The 15,512-nt window shown below is 41.2% G+C and overlaps 1 protein-coding gene across 2 annotated transcripts in view; it reads right to left on the bottom strand.

The window, feature by feature from the left end:
- Window positions 1-15,512, bottom strand: part of KCNH8 (potassium voltage-gated channel subfamily H member 8) — a 175,608-nt gene that overhangs the window by 28,092 nt on the left and 132,004 nt on the right. For both annotated transcript variants that reach the window (XM_081881916.1, XM_081881917.1), the window contains exon 11: window positions 14,014-14,228. In XM_081881916.1, coding sequence (XP_081738042.1) covers window positions 14,014-14,228 — 215 coding nt within the window. The remainder of the gene's footprint in view (window positions 1-14,013; window positions 14,229-15,512) is intronic.

The raw sequence follows: 15,512 nt of genomic DNA, 5'->3' as shown, positions 1-15,512 counted from the left end.
CTTTCTGCCTCTTAGGGTATTTAATATAAGATGCATTAATTGTGAGAGGACCTGCAGAGATGCCCTGATTTCTTATCACTTTAATACTTTTTAAAGGATGCTGGGAACAGGCTTTGCTTAACCCTAAATAAGGAGGTCAACAAGAAGGAGATAGAAATGTTTTGATCAAAAGAGAAAAGAAGGCTTTGATTTTTCTGATCACAGGAATCGGTCTGTTGATTCTAGAAGAAAAGTGTGAGAGACAGACCAAATAAACACAAAGCAACAACATTATCAAACCTTTGCATAGATCTTCAATCACCAGCTTGTGTTATTTAACTCAAATGTGTGATTCCACAGAAGGATGGAAAACTAAAACCCAGAGATGATTCAGCGGTAATTCAGTTTTCATCAGGCTCATACCTTCTTCCATGTGACGCCATTGTGGTACTGAGAACTAAAGCAATCACCAGTATCTTGGTCCACACTGACAGTCATAAAATATGTTAGGGAGAACAAGCATGTGTGTTTATGTGAGTGTGTGCTAGTTCTGGGGTGATCCTGAAAAAGTGGGAGCAGCTATTTTGTGAATGGCCATCCGCTTGCAACAGTCCATTTTGTGACCCCCATATCCTTTTCTTTAAAAAAAATCCTTGAAAGGTTGAGAACCCTGTTATGGAATGAACTAGTACAATGGCAATGGTCATCCTTTCTAGTTCTCTACAGATAAAATGGGGGGGGGGGGAGAGACACAAATCTGTATAACAAATTTTTTAATTATTCCATCTTTAATATTAAAGAGTACTCAAATTATATTATTCTGCCCTTTGACAGCCATATTGGACAGAGCTATGCATCCATTTTGAAACAGCTTCGCTCATTTCTTATTATTAATATTCTTATTATTAAAAGGTAAAAGTCCCCTGATAGTTAAGTCCAGTCGCAGACGACTCTGGGGTTGCGGCGCTCATCTTGCTTTACAGGCCAAGGGAGCCGGCGTTTGTCTGCAGACAGTTTTTCCAGGTCATGTGGCCAGCATGACTAAGCTGCTTCCAGAGCAGCGCACAGAAACACCGTTTACCTTCCCACCGGAGTGGTACCTATTTATATACTTGCACTTTTTTGCGTGCTTTCAAACTGCTAGGTTGGCAGGAGCTGGGACTGAGCAATGGGAGCTCACCCCATCGTGGGGATTCAAACCTCCAACCTTCTGACTGGCAAGCCCAAGAGGCTCAGTGGTTTAGACCATAGTGCCACCCACATCCCCATCTCTTATTGCATTACTATGTATAAAAAAACCCGCCCAAGTATTACCCTCTGTTCTCATTCATTTGATTTGAAAGAGCTTTGGCTGGTCATCTTGATGTTGTATTCAGACCAAAAGAAAATGTGGATATATCACAAAGAAGGACATTTAAACCTTTTCATATGCACTGAATTAGTTGTTCTATGTTTTGTATGTCTGCTAATTTGGGGTGGGGGTTTGCAAAAACACTAACCCAGCCTTTGAACTGGATTTCCACTCAAATTGGAATGGTAATATGCTTAGTATTAAGAAGTACAAAATTCTGTTTGTGAATGTTGGCAATATGAATGTAGATCAAATGTCATATGCTTTGTTCCTAGGGATTTTTCTGTGTGGTAATGGAAAATATGTGAGCATATAACAAGGGATTACTGTATCACCTAAAAGCTTAGTGACTCATACATGTTCATCTCTCTCTACTTTCCTTTGAGCGGGAGGATATATGTTTTATTTTTGAATGAAATATGTAAATCCCCAAATTGCATCCTACTGAGACAAATGCGATCTGAAGGACCTCTTAGGTTAGCTATAATTGTTACTGTAACTAAACTCAATAATTGAATATAACATTCCCAAGACAATTTTCTAGTCCAACATCTCCTGAATTTTAATTTTTCACTTCATCAGCTTGCTCAGCTTCTGTTCAGTTTGATCGCATTTTATGTATCTCTGGCGGACGAGAGAACTCCTAAATATTCGAGCACTTCCCTTAGTGCCAGCAGAAAAAGTAGTATAAGTAACAAACAACAAAAAAACATGTTTCTTCTGCTTCTAAGCCGACAGTATTCATTGTATTTTTACAGGGATAGAAAAGTTAGGTTGCACAGAAATACAGTTGTGAATGTATGGAAAGTTTACTGAAACGGCACCCCCCCTCACTGCTGCATGCACATAGACTCTTGTTCATCACCTCACACAAGCCATCACTGACACTGAACAGGGGTATTTGTATCCATTCAGCTCCCCATCTCGCATTCAATGTTCCGGCAGGATTGGAGAGAGAGGGAAAGTTGGATAGAAACACACATCTTTATATGTAAGGTAAGGTTTATATGGAGCTTATATTGGGACGCAGGTGGCGCTGTGGTCTAAACCACCAAGCATTATTGGAAGGTGGGTGGTTCAAATCCCCATGATGGGGTGAGCTCCTGTTGCTCTGTCCCACTTCCTGCCAACCTAGCAGTTTGAAAGCGCGCCAGTGCAAGTAGATAAATAGGTACCACTGCGGTGGAAAGGTAAATGGAGTTTCTGTGCACTCTGGGCTTACGTAATGTTGCGCCAGAAGCAGTTTAGTCATGCTGGCCACATGACCCGGAAAACTGTCTATGGACAAACTCTGGCTCCCTCATCCTGGAAGTGAGATGAGCGCCGCAATCCCATAGTCTCCTTTGATTGGACTTAACTGTCCAGGGGTCCTTTGCCTTTAGCTTTTTACCTTACATGAAGCTATAAGGGCTCAACAAGACCTGATATGGGATATACATATGATGATTAGGCTCTCCTATGCTTTATTCTTTTCTTTTCTTTTTTAAATCAACCAACCATGTGAGGCTGCTTATTTATTTCTGACCTATCCTTCTCCACATAATCCCAGGAAGGATTACAGTACAATAAAACACTAAAACAACCCTAGAATAAATGGTTCAACACAGAACATAAAAAATATAACCTACCCATAAAAAATACCCAGGGAGCCACAACCTGGGATGCTCACTTCCAGGCACAATGTAACTCCTACTATTCCCCACAAAGCCCAAGCAGATAGATGACTTTTCACTGGCACTGAATCAATAAAAAGTATCCTTGCCTTCTGTGGCATTCCCCTGATCTAAATTGCACCCATTTGAAATAGTTATTAGCTCCATCTGGGGTATGAGGGGGGAAAGAGACAGCTACTGACGTTGTACACATCTCTCCTCCATCTATGCCAATCCACATTTTGTCATCGTTTTCCCCCTCCCCCACTGGGCAACATAACTAACAGCAGGCTAAAGTTGTGATTTAGGTAAGGGAAAGGGTTAAAGCACTCTCTTCCCAGGGCTGCCTCTCTGATCAAATTAGAAGCCCCAAGCAGCTGCTTGCATAGTAACAAAAATAAAAAAGTAGGAATGAAATAAAATGAAGCCTATGCTACTAATATATCTCCTGCGTCGTGTCTAGTTTGGTTCTAAAGCAGACATTTATATAGATGGTTTAGTGAAGATTAAAAGCAAAGCAATAAAATTGGATTCCAAACAAGCATGGCTATTTAAAAAAGAGCTGTTGCAACACTCAGTAGTTTTGGCATCACAGTCAAGTCAATAATTTTGCAGTATAAAGTAAGCTGCAGCAGAAGGGGGGGGGGTCCAATGCCAATAATTTTGGTGGGAAATGTGTGTGTGTGTGTGTGTGTGTGTGTGTGTACTACAGCTATGGTAGAATCAATTTTTAGTAGTGGGCAGAAATGTCTAAAGCTTTCCCTGTTAGCCATTGTTTCCAGTCAAAATTTCCACAGCACTTTCTGCTGCTGAGCTCTTGATTCATCTGGGACTCTGTGGGCAGTGGGGGAGCAGTTTGGGCAGAGAACTGAGCTAAAAAGCAGTCAGTGAGACCAGGTTTAATCACTCTCCCTCTGGTTTTCCATTCATAGTGCACTTTAATGCACTTTTAGGCCCTCCAAGTGTCCTTATTTTCCAGGGACGTCACTGATTTAGAGAAGCTGTCCCGGTTTCTGATCTGATCCCAGAATGTCCCACTTTTCCTTAGGATGTCCCTGTTTTCCTTGGAGAAATGTTGGAAGCTATGGAGTTATTCAACCCCCACCCCAAACCATCTGAAGGCAATCCTGTATAGGGAAGTGTTTTTTTTAAAAAAAGTTTAGTTTTATTATGTTTTTATGTGTGTTGGAAGCTGCCCAGAATGGCTGAGGCAACCCAGTATAAGATGTGTGGGGTATAAATAGTAAAATCATCATTATGGAATGGGACGTGTATTTTCACCGGAGAAATGTTGGAGGGTATGCACTTTTCTTTAAAGAAAAATGGTGTTAGCCCTTCATTACATGCAATGCATAGTGTGTCCCTAAAATACATCACATACACGTCTAACCAAACATGTATCAAAATTCCAAATGCTTTAAACCAGTGCTTTCCAAACTTGGGTCCTCAGCTGTTTTTGGACTACAATTCCCACCATCCCTGACCACTGCTAGCTAATTGGGGGAATGGGGACATTTTGGCAACTACTGGTCTCTCCATTGGTAGAGATCAATGATTCATAGCAGCTGGGTGTTGGAGCTTCTAATCCAGTGCAGCAGTCAATAAGTATGGCTTCCTATTAGTTGGGACAATTTATATACCAACCAATACAAGTTTATATACCAACCAATACAAGTTGTCACAAGTGAAAAGAACCCAATACTATCAACTGTTCCACAGCACTGGGAAAGTCTAGGACTTAACTGCATTTCAGAAGATAATAGCTATGTTTGGATGTAATTCTAAACCATAGTTGATAGCTATGTTAATGAGTCTTGGGTTCGCATGGTTCCTCCTTCCCCTCTTCTCTTCCAGTGCAGCAACAAGGAAGATGGGAAGCATTCAATTTGTTTTCAGCTAACCACAGTTTACTGTTTTGTGTGAACCAGGACAAACTATGGTTAGGTGAGGGAGAAATTTGATTCTGTTTGCATTTAAAGACAAACTTGTGAAATTCACAGTTTCAAAAAAAGAAAAAGAAAAGAAAAGAAAAGAAAAGGGGAAAGCAAATGACTTTTTAACAGACTGTGATGTAGATAGAGCTGCTTTGTCTCAAAGACAAAGTTATTAGCTCTTTCAAACTAAAACCTACAGTGCAACTGGGATTCTCTTGGACTTCTGAGTCATTTGTAACTTGCTATAGGCAACCAGGCAAGTGGCTGATTACAAGCTTGCCCTCATGCCCTTTGGTTTTATAATCCCATGATTTTTGTTGTAAAACTTGTGCATAGGACTGCAATTCCTCCTTTTGAGTCTTCCAGGGCTACTGTGATCAGAACAGAATTGTGTTTAGATTTAACACACCCACACCCCTCACCCTCTCACACAAATGCCTGTTGAACCTAAGATGGTTTTTCTGGCCGAAAGGCTACTTGGCTCAGTGCTTTATAACCTCCTTGCACCACATTTTAAAAACACAGATAAGCCGCTTTGCTGGACTATGGATCTCCACCCCCCTCGTCCAAACATGTAACCCTCTGGCTAAGCTTTATAATCTGGTGCCTCATGTAATAATCCTAGGAAGTGAGGTGAATGAGGAGGGAGAGAGTTCAAAATGGTTTAAAAGCTAAAATTAATAGTTGAGCTTTGTCCCTCTTTCAGTCACCACAAAGCCTAGGGTTGCAACTCTTGAACTAGCATATTTAGTAGCATATCTTTAACAACAATTAGGAGGCAATGTAATTTAGCTTCCTATTACAAAACACTTCCATTTTTTATTTATGTGTATCAAACATCTGTTTTAAAAGCTGGCCAAATATGTTCCACCCTCCTCTGCTGCCCAGCCAACCTAGAGAGCATAAAATAATTACAAGGAAGTATTGGGGGGAAGAGTCCTGCACAAAATTTGCAAACCTACTACACACTTATCCAAATTTTGATTTGCAGTCCTCCAAATTACGCATAAAAAAGAACCTATTAAAAAAACCTTACAAATATGTTTTGCATCAGAACAAATTGCTTGCAAAAAAAAATGTGTACAGTAGTCGAAACTGCATACAAAAAGAACTGTCTATTAGGAGAAATTAGCACAAAAATGCTGAATAATTTTTATGGTGATTAAAAATAGATATTAAAAAATACTGCAGAAATGTGGAGAGCTGGATTTAAGATTGGAAAAATGAGAAAGCGAGAGAAGCAGAATCAACCCAGTCCTAGTCATAAAGGTAAAGGTAAAGGGACCCCTGACCATTAGGTCCAGTTGTGACCAACTCTGGGGTTGCGGTGCTCATCTCGCTTTATTGGCCGAGGGAGCTGGTGTACAGCTTCCGGGTCATGTGGCCGGGATGACTAAGCCCCTTCTGGCGAACCAGAGCTGCGCACGGAAACACCATTTAACTTCCCAGCCGGAGTGGTACCTATTTATCTGCTTGCACTTTGACGTGCTTTCAAACTGCTAGGTTGGCAGGAGCAGGGACCGAGCAACGGGAGCTCACCCCACTGTGGGGATTTGAACCGCCGACCTTCTGATCAGCAAGTCCTAGGCTCTGTGGTTTAACCCACAGTTCCACCCGCGTCCCTAGTCATAGTCTACAGTGAAAGACCCATGCAGGATCAGAGTTCTGGATATCAGCCTATACCAAGCATCAGTCACACAGCTGCATCTTCAAAGTGAAAGAATCCCACTTGCAACCGATGAGATTTGTGCACACATTATTGTATATGCAATGTGAGAACCATTCAAAGACAGCCAGGATCTTTCTTTTCCTCTTGGCTATATAATACTTATTATTTTCAATTTGTAAATATTTGGTTTTGTCAGTGCTGGGCAGGATGGAACACATGAGTGCTATTTTTAGTGCTTTGTAGGAAAAGCATTCATGCTAATTATACATCCTGTCTGCAGTGACAGATCTCTACATATTCAAGCAAGCCATCTTTCTCTCCACGATGTGACACATATTGATAGTACCTCACTGAACCAAAAGGAGAGAAGTCATGCTTCCCTCAGAGGTTTTCATCTTCCTTTGGGACTTCATTAAAGTTTGTGGAATGCACAGAAGACCTCTGAGTGACTCAGGCTGCTGCAACGCTTGGTGTTAAGAGATGAATCAAATCTCACTGCGGCTGCAGGGGAAAGGTGTTATCATTCTGTTTCTGGGGGCACAGTAGTAATCTCACTTGGTGTCATTTAGCAAATGAGTTCATGGTTGTGCTATCACATCCCACGGCAAAACCAGAAAGAGCCAACAATGAGCTCTCTCAAAACTTACTTCAAATCTTGCCATAGGCTTAAACTTACTTTAACTTTTCTTTTGCAGTAAGATCTCATCACAAATACTCTATCCGTGCCATCTCTACTCCTTCCAGTTTAGTAATTAAATATATACCTTTAGTAATTAAATAAATACCTTACCCTCTTCTATTGTGCTACATGCACAGCTATGAAGAAGAAGAAGAGGAGTTTGGATTTGATATCCTGCTTTATCACTACCCTAAGGAGTCTCAAAGCGGCTAACATTCTCCTTTCCCTTCCTCCCCCACAACAAACACTCTGTGAGGTGAGTGGGGCTGAGAGACTTCAGAGAAGTGTGACTGGCCCAAGGTCACCCAGCAGCTGCATGTGGAGGAGCGGAGACGCGAACCCGGTTCCCCAGATTACGAGTCTACCGCTCCTAACCACTACACTACACTGGCTCTCTGAAGCTGAAGCCAATGATTCACAAGGAATGGGGTTGTTCCTAACCTTGTCCATGTCTGCTTCTTAGCCGGTCCTCACTGCTGGGAGCAGAACTACATAAGAGGAGAGTGACCCAAGAACTCTTGGGTGCAGCAAGGTGAGTTGTCTCCATTCCCTGACAATGGCTGAATGTACTGCAATGGGTTCGATGCAGAGGCAGGGTATGCATGTTGCTATAGCCTGACATATGGGAAGGGAGGTTTCTAGTACAGTATAGTGTCACCCAATGGGTGGCCTATGTTCATTCCTCCAAAGGCTACATCTCTGAAGGACCAAACAGGAAGGGAAAAAAAGCTGTGGTAAAGTGAACAAATAATGGATCCCTCCCCAAAGTATGTAGAAGATGGAACTATTTTATTTGAATTCTTTTCTTATTGGCTAAAGGAGTAGCAAAGATTAATTACTGGAGAGAATGACAGAATTTGGAACTTATATGCATCAACAGAAGTTGAGTTTAGGCTGGGCCAGGGAGGTGATCAATGCCTCTTTACAAGAGGGGGTGGTCCCTGGCTGTTTGAAGGAGGCAGTGGTAAAACCACTCCTTAAGAAACCTTCCCTGGATTTGGAAAACCTAACTATCTACCGGCCAGTTGCTAATCCTCCTTTCCTGACCAAGGTTGTAGAGCGAGTGGTTGCAGACCAGATCCGGGCGCTTTTGGAAGAAACTGATTTTCTGGTTCCATTTCAATCAGGGTTGAGAGAGACAAATGAAAGCGTGGGATCGAGGAACAGGAAGTAGGAAGTTAGGTCAGCAACCCTGAGAATATCAGTCTAGAACAGAGTTTCCCGAACTTGGGTCTCCAACTGTTTTTGGACTACAACTCCCATCATTCCTAGCTAGCAGGACGAGATGGAGACCTAAGATTGGGAGACCCTGATCTAGCATCTGAGGAAAGGTCAGAAAGGTGGTCTTGGGAGTTTGGAGGTTCTATGTCATCTCCATCAGCCTTACTACAGCTGCATTGCATCCAAACACTTGCAATGGAGAATGTACGGTCTTGCCACAGCAAAGGCTTGACCAACAACCAGCACAAAGGTATTGTAGTGACATATCCAAACAGTGGGTGGCACAGGTCACTCCCAAAATAAAATCCCAGGTGCAGCTCTCAAATGTAACTAGGATGTATGCCATTCAGGAAATACAGAAACCAATAATGTTAGTGTTAAATCAATTTGCCACTCTACCAGCAATCCATGTAAAGAATGCAGGGTGGATGTTAACAAGGTTTCCTAAGCTGTCATGTAACTGCATTTAAGCAATCTGCAAATGACAGAGACGCACCAATGAAAGCCTTTAATAAAGACAATTGCTATATAAAAACAAAATAAAAGAAAGCATTGTGTTGGCAAAGCACACACGGGCTTAGTTGAAAGGAATGATATAGAAGCTTGTTTGTGCATGCAACTGAGAGGGAAAGAGATGTTCTTTTTTGCATTCTTGAACTATCTCAATAATCCACAGGGAAAGAAGCACAATAACAGTGCTAGACTATAGGTACACACCTCACCAGCTTCAGATAACACTGCCAACCACTTGGGCATTGATGTTTCTGCCAGCGTCATCAGGGTCCCTTGAAGCATTCAATTCATGTTGCCATTTTTGTTACTCTTCCCCAAGAGACTGATACCAAATAATCTCTCTGTTATTTTCCATCTTTTGTTACCTTTCTAGGCATATTAAAATCTATCTATCTAAACCAGCACACTCACAAGAGAATGCTTGCAATCTCAGCTGAGTTTCCCAAAAAAGACATCTAACTTAACTGCTCGTTCACCAGTACGTGGTAACAAATACTTTATGTAACTGTCAACATTCAACAGATTTCAGATTTTCAGTGTTAACATGCATAGTCCTCTGAAATTTTCTTAGTTTGCAATCCCTCTCTCACTTACCTGGAGTAAGTTCCATTGAACACAATGGGGCTTACTTCTGAGGTACTGGATTGTACAGCACATATGTGCTTATTTTCCATGGAGAGAGATAATCTCCATATCACAGAAACTACAAAGATCTCCTTTTTGATTGGGGGGGGGGAATGAAATAAAAAGAAACTCAAGCCCCAACAGGATTACTATATGTGAATTAGCCAAAATTCTATTATTTTTTGTGTAAAGGAAAGATTACCTATGTTGGACCAAAACACTGGAGAAGAAAAGATCAATTCTTAATGAGGAAAACCACCATAAATAGCTTATAGATATTATACATATCCAGTGAAAAGTTATGCACACAACTAGATATTATATGTACCTGGTGAACAATTGCTAAATAATCTAATATATTTTGAGGGTTGTCATAAAAACTCTGAGCCATAAGACTGGTGATTAAATGTGACGACCATTAATGAGATGGCTTTTTTCCAAGTACTCATTAGATAATCAGTGCCACAGAATATTCTTCATACACTCTAGTCAGTATCTGCTTGCAAGTTAACATGCCCTGTACTGCTGATCAGGAGTTCTCACATTTTGCTTACTCATGAAATCTCAACAAATATAACCAAGTGCATCTGGCAGCACTCATTTTTGTCTTTCATGCGAGTAGGGGTTGATCAAAAGAAACAGGAGGAAATAATAAAGTTCATGCAAGGCTATTCTATAATTGGAGGTTCCTGGGCGAGGAGTCCTAGGAAGCAGAAAAGCTGAATAGTTTTCTTACATTGCACTAGCATATAAAAAGAAAAGAAAAAGTGCAACAAGAAGTGCACTTTGCCTTTTGGATCAAACAAGAAAGTCATCAGGAAAGAGGACCACCCTCCCATATCTTCTGAGGCATCCCCCTTCAAAATGGACTCAAAGCACTTGCTCAAGGGTGCAAACTGGTGGAAAATATTTGGAGAAAATGCAGCAAAATTGCCTTCTTTGGGGAGTTTTGCAAATCAATTTAACACTGAATTCTGCAATATATACAATTTAGAGTGCAGTCCTATACATGTCTACTCAGTTGAATTAAGTTTATTACTAAATAAGTAAAAATAGGCTGCATGAGTTCTTCTCTTGCAATAATATTTATACTACATAGGGTAATTGTCTCTGCTGTTGTGCACATGACTGTTCTTTTTGTATGCATACTAAGGAAGTAGTATTAAGAGTTAGATTTAGGAGTAGAGAAGAAGCAGAAAGACTATGTTGACTATCCATTAGAACTCTACTGTGTATTGCAGAACACTAGATAGACAGATTGTTCTAGTTTTATTAAATATTGAAGCAACCGTAGGTGGATCTCCAATTCTTAGGGTTCTTGTGCTATTACACCAAGGGTGCCCAAACTTTTTTCAAAGAGGGCCAGATTTGATGAAGTGAACATGTGTGAGGGCCTACCAAAGTTGCTGAGATTTTTTTAGGATTTTACCCCAGAACATATACTGACATGTGGGCCGAATTAAATCGACTGGTGGGCTGAATTAAGCCCCCCAAAAGGACTTTGGACACTGTCCTTCCCATTCATCCAACTGCAAATAAGATGAAACATTTTATTTAGCCCCTTTAAAAAGTAACCAGTTGTCCTCACTTGTCATTTCCAATTATATACGCTGGGAACTTCCACTGGGGCCTGTCTGCTCCTGGATGCACCATATATGAACCAGTAGAGGTCAATGGGGTTGCTTATCTGCCCTTCCAAGGTTGAGCATGAATGCTGGTTCCTTAGAGGGTCGAAGGGAAGAGCTCTCAGCATGTTGTGAGCACAGTGGCAGAGCCAATCCTCCATTCCTGCCACCATTCCTGCACTGCGCCAAACTCCCTGAGCCTCTCAGAAACCAGCAGCTATGCTTGGTGTTGGGAGCTGTGTGCAAAATTCTCCACCCTATTTTTTTTTTTTTGAAGAGACAGCTTTCATCGAATTTCTCCAAGGGGAGGAAAATATATCTAACAATTTCACAAGGGTTGGACTAATCACAAGCAGTAGTAGCAGCCCAACTTCCTTCTTTTCCCCAAAAATCTTTTTTTTTTTTTTAGGGGGCTATCACGGCAAGTAGCAGCAACAACAATTATCCTGCCAGTCTGCTCACCATTCTGAATCATTCGTGATGCCCCAGATTTAGTATCATTCCAGGTCATTGGAGCAGGATTGGAAAATGGTATTTGCCGTAAAGAAATGTTGAAGATATTCTGGGAAATTTCAGGTATGTGTATGTAATAAACAGGAGGTGGGGCTAAATTAAGAGCATCTCCTGAACCATGTCTTCTGAGAAATTTCAGCTCAATATCAGCAAATCATATTGATATATAGTCACTTTGTGTTGCTTCACACACCACGGTTTTTATGGGCACACATTAAAGGTAAAGGGACCCCTGACCACTAGGTCCAGTTGTGGCCGACTCTGGGGTTGCAGCGCTCATCTCGCTTTATTGGCCGAGGGAGCCGGTGTACAGCTTCCAGGTCATGTGGCCAGCATGACTAGGCCGCTTCTGGTGAACCAGAGCAGCACACAGAAATGCCATTTACCTTCCTGCCAGAGCGGTACCTATTTATCTACTTGCACTTTGGCGTGCTTTCGAACTGCTAGGTTGGCAGGAGCAGGGACCAAGCAACGGGAGCTCACCCCGTCGCGGGGATTCAAACCGCTGACCTTCTGATCAGCAAGTCCTAGGCTCTGTGGTTTAACCCACAGCGCCACCCGTCTCCTAAACCATGATGTCTGCAGCATATACAGGTGTGTCTGCAGTGCACACATATTTTCCTCAGCTCATATATATACTATGAAAACATACTACGGAAATCTGTTACTGGCTTTCGGTTTAGCAGGTGCCGAACAGAGGTCTTTAATGTGTCCCCTGTTAAAAGTGTAACATGCGAAGCATCCCACAGGTGTTGATCTAGCCAATTAGTTTATGCAAATACGTTCTCAGTTACAAATGCCTGAGAGGAACCTAAACAACAGGAAACTTCACAAAAATCTAATTAAAGTTCAGCATAGATAGCTCAGATAACTTTGCTCTCATATCAGGACACCTTGGCCCTGCAACAAATCTGTGAGCTAGGTCGTCGTTACTTACTTATGCAAGTTAGTGACTAATTTCTGATTACTCATGGTTAGGATTATTGAATTCAATGGGGCTTACTCCCAGGTAAGTGGAATTAGGATTGCAACCTAAGCACTGGCGGAGGAAGGGGTGTGTGGTGGGTGTGGCTCGCCCTGGGTGTCATCCCTGAGCGGGTGACATCACGCCCTGCCCCCCTGGGATGCTTGCCGTGGTTGGCACCCTCCTGGGACGCTCGTCCCGCCCCTGCGGGCGGCTAGCCCTGCCCCTGGGTGCACTTACTTTCTATGCCAGTGTCACAATTGCATGGGGGTGGATGACACTGGCATTGGAGGTAGTCATGAAATCATGACATCTGCCCCTCCCACACAATCTTGCTGTTTGGGATTTACCAAAGAGGCAAGGAATAAAGCCACAGAAGCAGAAAGACACATTGTCCTCAGAGCCAACCCTGAGATGTTCACTATATTAAGGACTATATGGGGTAGGGTGGGGAAAACTGTACCAAATTCCCCCCCCCCCCCAAAAAAAGCACAATGTGAGGAAAGCACAGAGTTTATAGGATGTGCAGATAGGAGCGTTCCAAATATTTCATGGCATGAATTGACAGGTTCTAGTGTATTAGAAAAATGGTTGTATTATTCCTTGGGCGCTAGGAAGAAATCTCTAAGATTTAGGGATTGCAGTGTTTAGTTTCATTAGATGAAAAATAAAAGGCATGCATACAACTCTTGAACTTTTGATGCATGGCTTTTCTCTGCCTAGTGGGTTTTATTCACTGTTGTAGTTCATATACCTTAGGTCTGAAAATAAGCCCATGTGTGGAGAACTCTCAACAGACTCTTGGTCTTTTAGGGCTTGTATAGTTCAGTTCACCTTAAGAGCCATCATAAATTGTAATTCTCCCTTGTTTATGTACATTGGCAACATTTTCTTGTATTAAAAACTGAAACAACTCTCTAAACTATATTAAATTGCAGTGTGAATTAATTCTTACTTAGGATGTAAAATAGAAATGGTTTAATGTTACTTTGGATTAAGGTTTAGCAGGACTAGCAAATATTTGAAAATATAAGCACACAAGGACAAAACCCACACCAAATGAATAATTTATATAGAAGCATAGAGTAATTTGTATCAGACCTATAATTCATTATCAATAATTTGATTAAGCTGTATCTGAATGGTTAAGTTGGACCCAAGCAGAATTCATTTGAAAATGAACACGATACATATATTTTTACTCTGATGTACATATGAAGGAGAACTGCTGAAACACAAGAGTTAATTTTAAAGCTGGAAGTAACTGTAGTCCTATTAAATCTACTTACATCACTTTCATGGCCTTCCCGAAGATTATATGTGAGATCATGCTGAATTTCTTCAACAAACTTGTGAGCATATTCTGGGTAAAGGTCTAACACTTCAAAGAGTCCTTTGAGAATTATACATTGGAGGTCACAGTAGGTTAGGGCTTTCACATCAGCATTTGTTTTAATCACTTGGTCCTTAATTGAGAGATTTGCTCCAATTAAATCTCCTTTACCTAAAAGAAAATACGAAAGAGGAGAGCAATAATTATTCATGAACGAATTTTCGACTTTGCTTAGAAACAGAGAACAGCTTAGCAGATCGTGCGGAATACACAGGGACCCAAATACAAAGATTCAGAACTATTAAGCTTCTGTAACTAAGTTGAAACTAGTGGCTCTGGGAATTCTGGTAATTAATAATAATGGGAGGAGTCAGTAAGGATGATAATAGGAACAGCACAAAGCTGCTGACTCCTATGGTGCACACACTAATGGTTCCAATATAGCCAAAGAAGAAATTTTGTAATTGCTTCACTCAGGTGTATCCTGTTATAATCTAGTTGAAGATCAGTGTAAAATAAATTGAAATGCCATGTTTTTTGCTTTGCAGTTGGAACTGTCATTACTTTTTAAATCTCTGCTTTCCTTACCTCGACTGAAAGAAAGGCATTTTGCAAAGAAACACGGATTAACTGTTATTAAATACCCTCTTCCATAACCAAAGCAGAAATTCTTAGGTATAAGAAAATTTCAGTATTCTGAATTTTGCTCAAAGATCATATTGACATTTTATATGGGGATGGTTTGGTATAGCATGGTGTTTTATTCATTGCCATATATACTCCCTGTTTGGTGGTAGAATATAAAATACCGTAAGAATAAAGCATTTTTTGTGTGCTTGAAGTAATTCTGGAAATTATTAGTCATTCTAAGAATTACACTCTATATCTGACTGGGGAAAGGATTTCCCTACTCAAACCTTCCCACTTTTAACAAGTGATCTAGATCCACACCTGCTTACACTTAAACATGGTTCTCCTGCATGTGCAATCTCCCCTGTTCAAAACAATGGAATGAGCCAATACATGCACACAATGGGGCTCACATTGGCCCAAATCCACTGAAATAAATGGAAGGGAGGCACAGGAGACTGGGAAATGCATGCACACTTTGTGAACTAGAGGAGCCAAACTTTTTTCAAGGAGGGCCAGATTTGATGAAGTGAACATGTGTGAGGGCCACCCAAAGGGCCGCCCAAAGTTGTTGACCTTTTTTTTAGGATTGAAGTTGAAGGGGAGAAGTTTCCTCACTGGGGAAGGAAGTTCTACTGTGCCTTGGAGAGCACCCAACACTTCTGTTGCTGTTTCCCATGCGCCAAGGTAAGTTTTATTGCAACTGCAGGTTAAATTCATCGGATGCAGTCAACAAATGCCAAAGGACACTAGTATCCCAATGAAAAGTCCTTATACAGTAGTATGAATCATACCTACCATTTTTTTGTATCTGGCATGGGTTGC

The sequence above is a fragment of the Podarcis erhardii genome (genome assembly GCF_964252035.2).
Source record: "Podarcis erhardii genome assembly, chromosome: 12".
NCBI lineage: Eukaryota > Metazoa > Chordata > Lepidosauria > Squamata > Lacertidae > Podarcis > Podarcis erhardii.
This window is presented reverse-complemented; position numbering and strand designations above follow the sequence as displayed.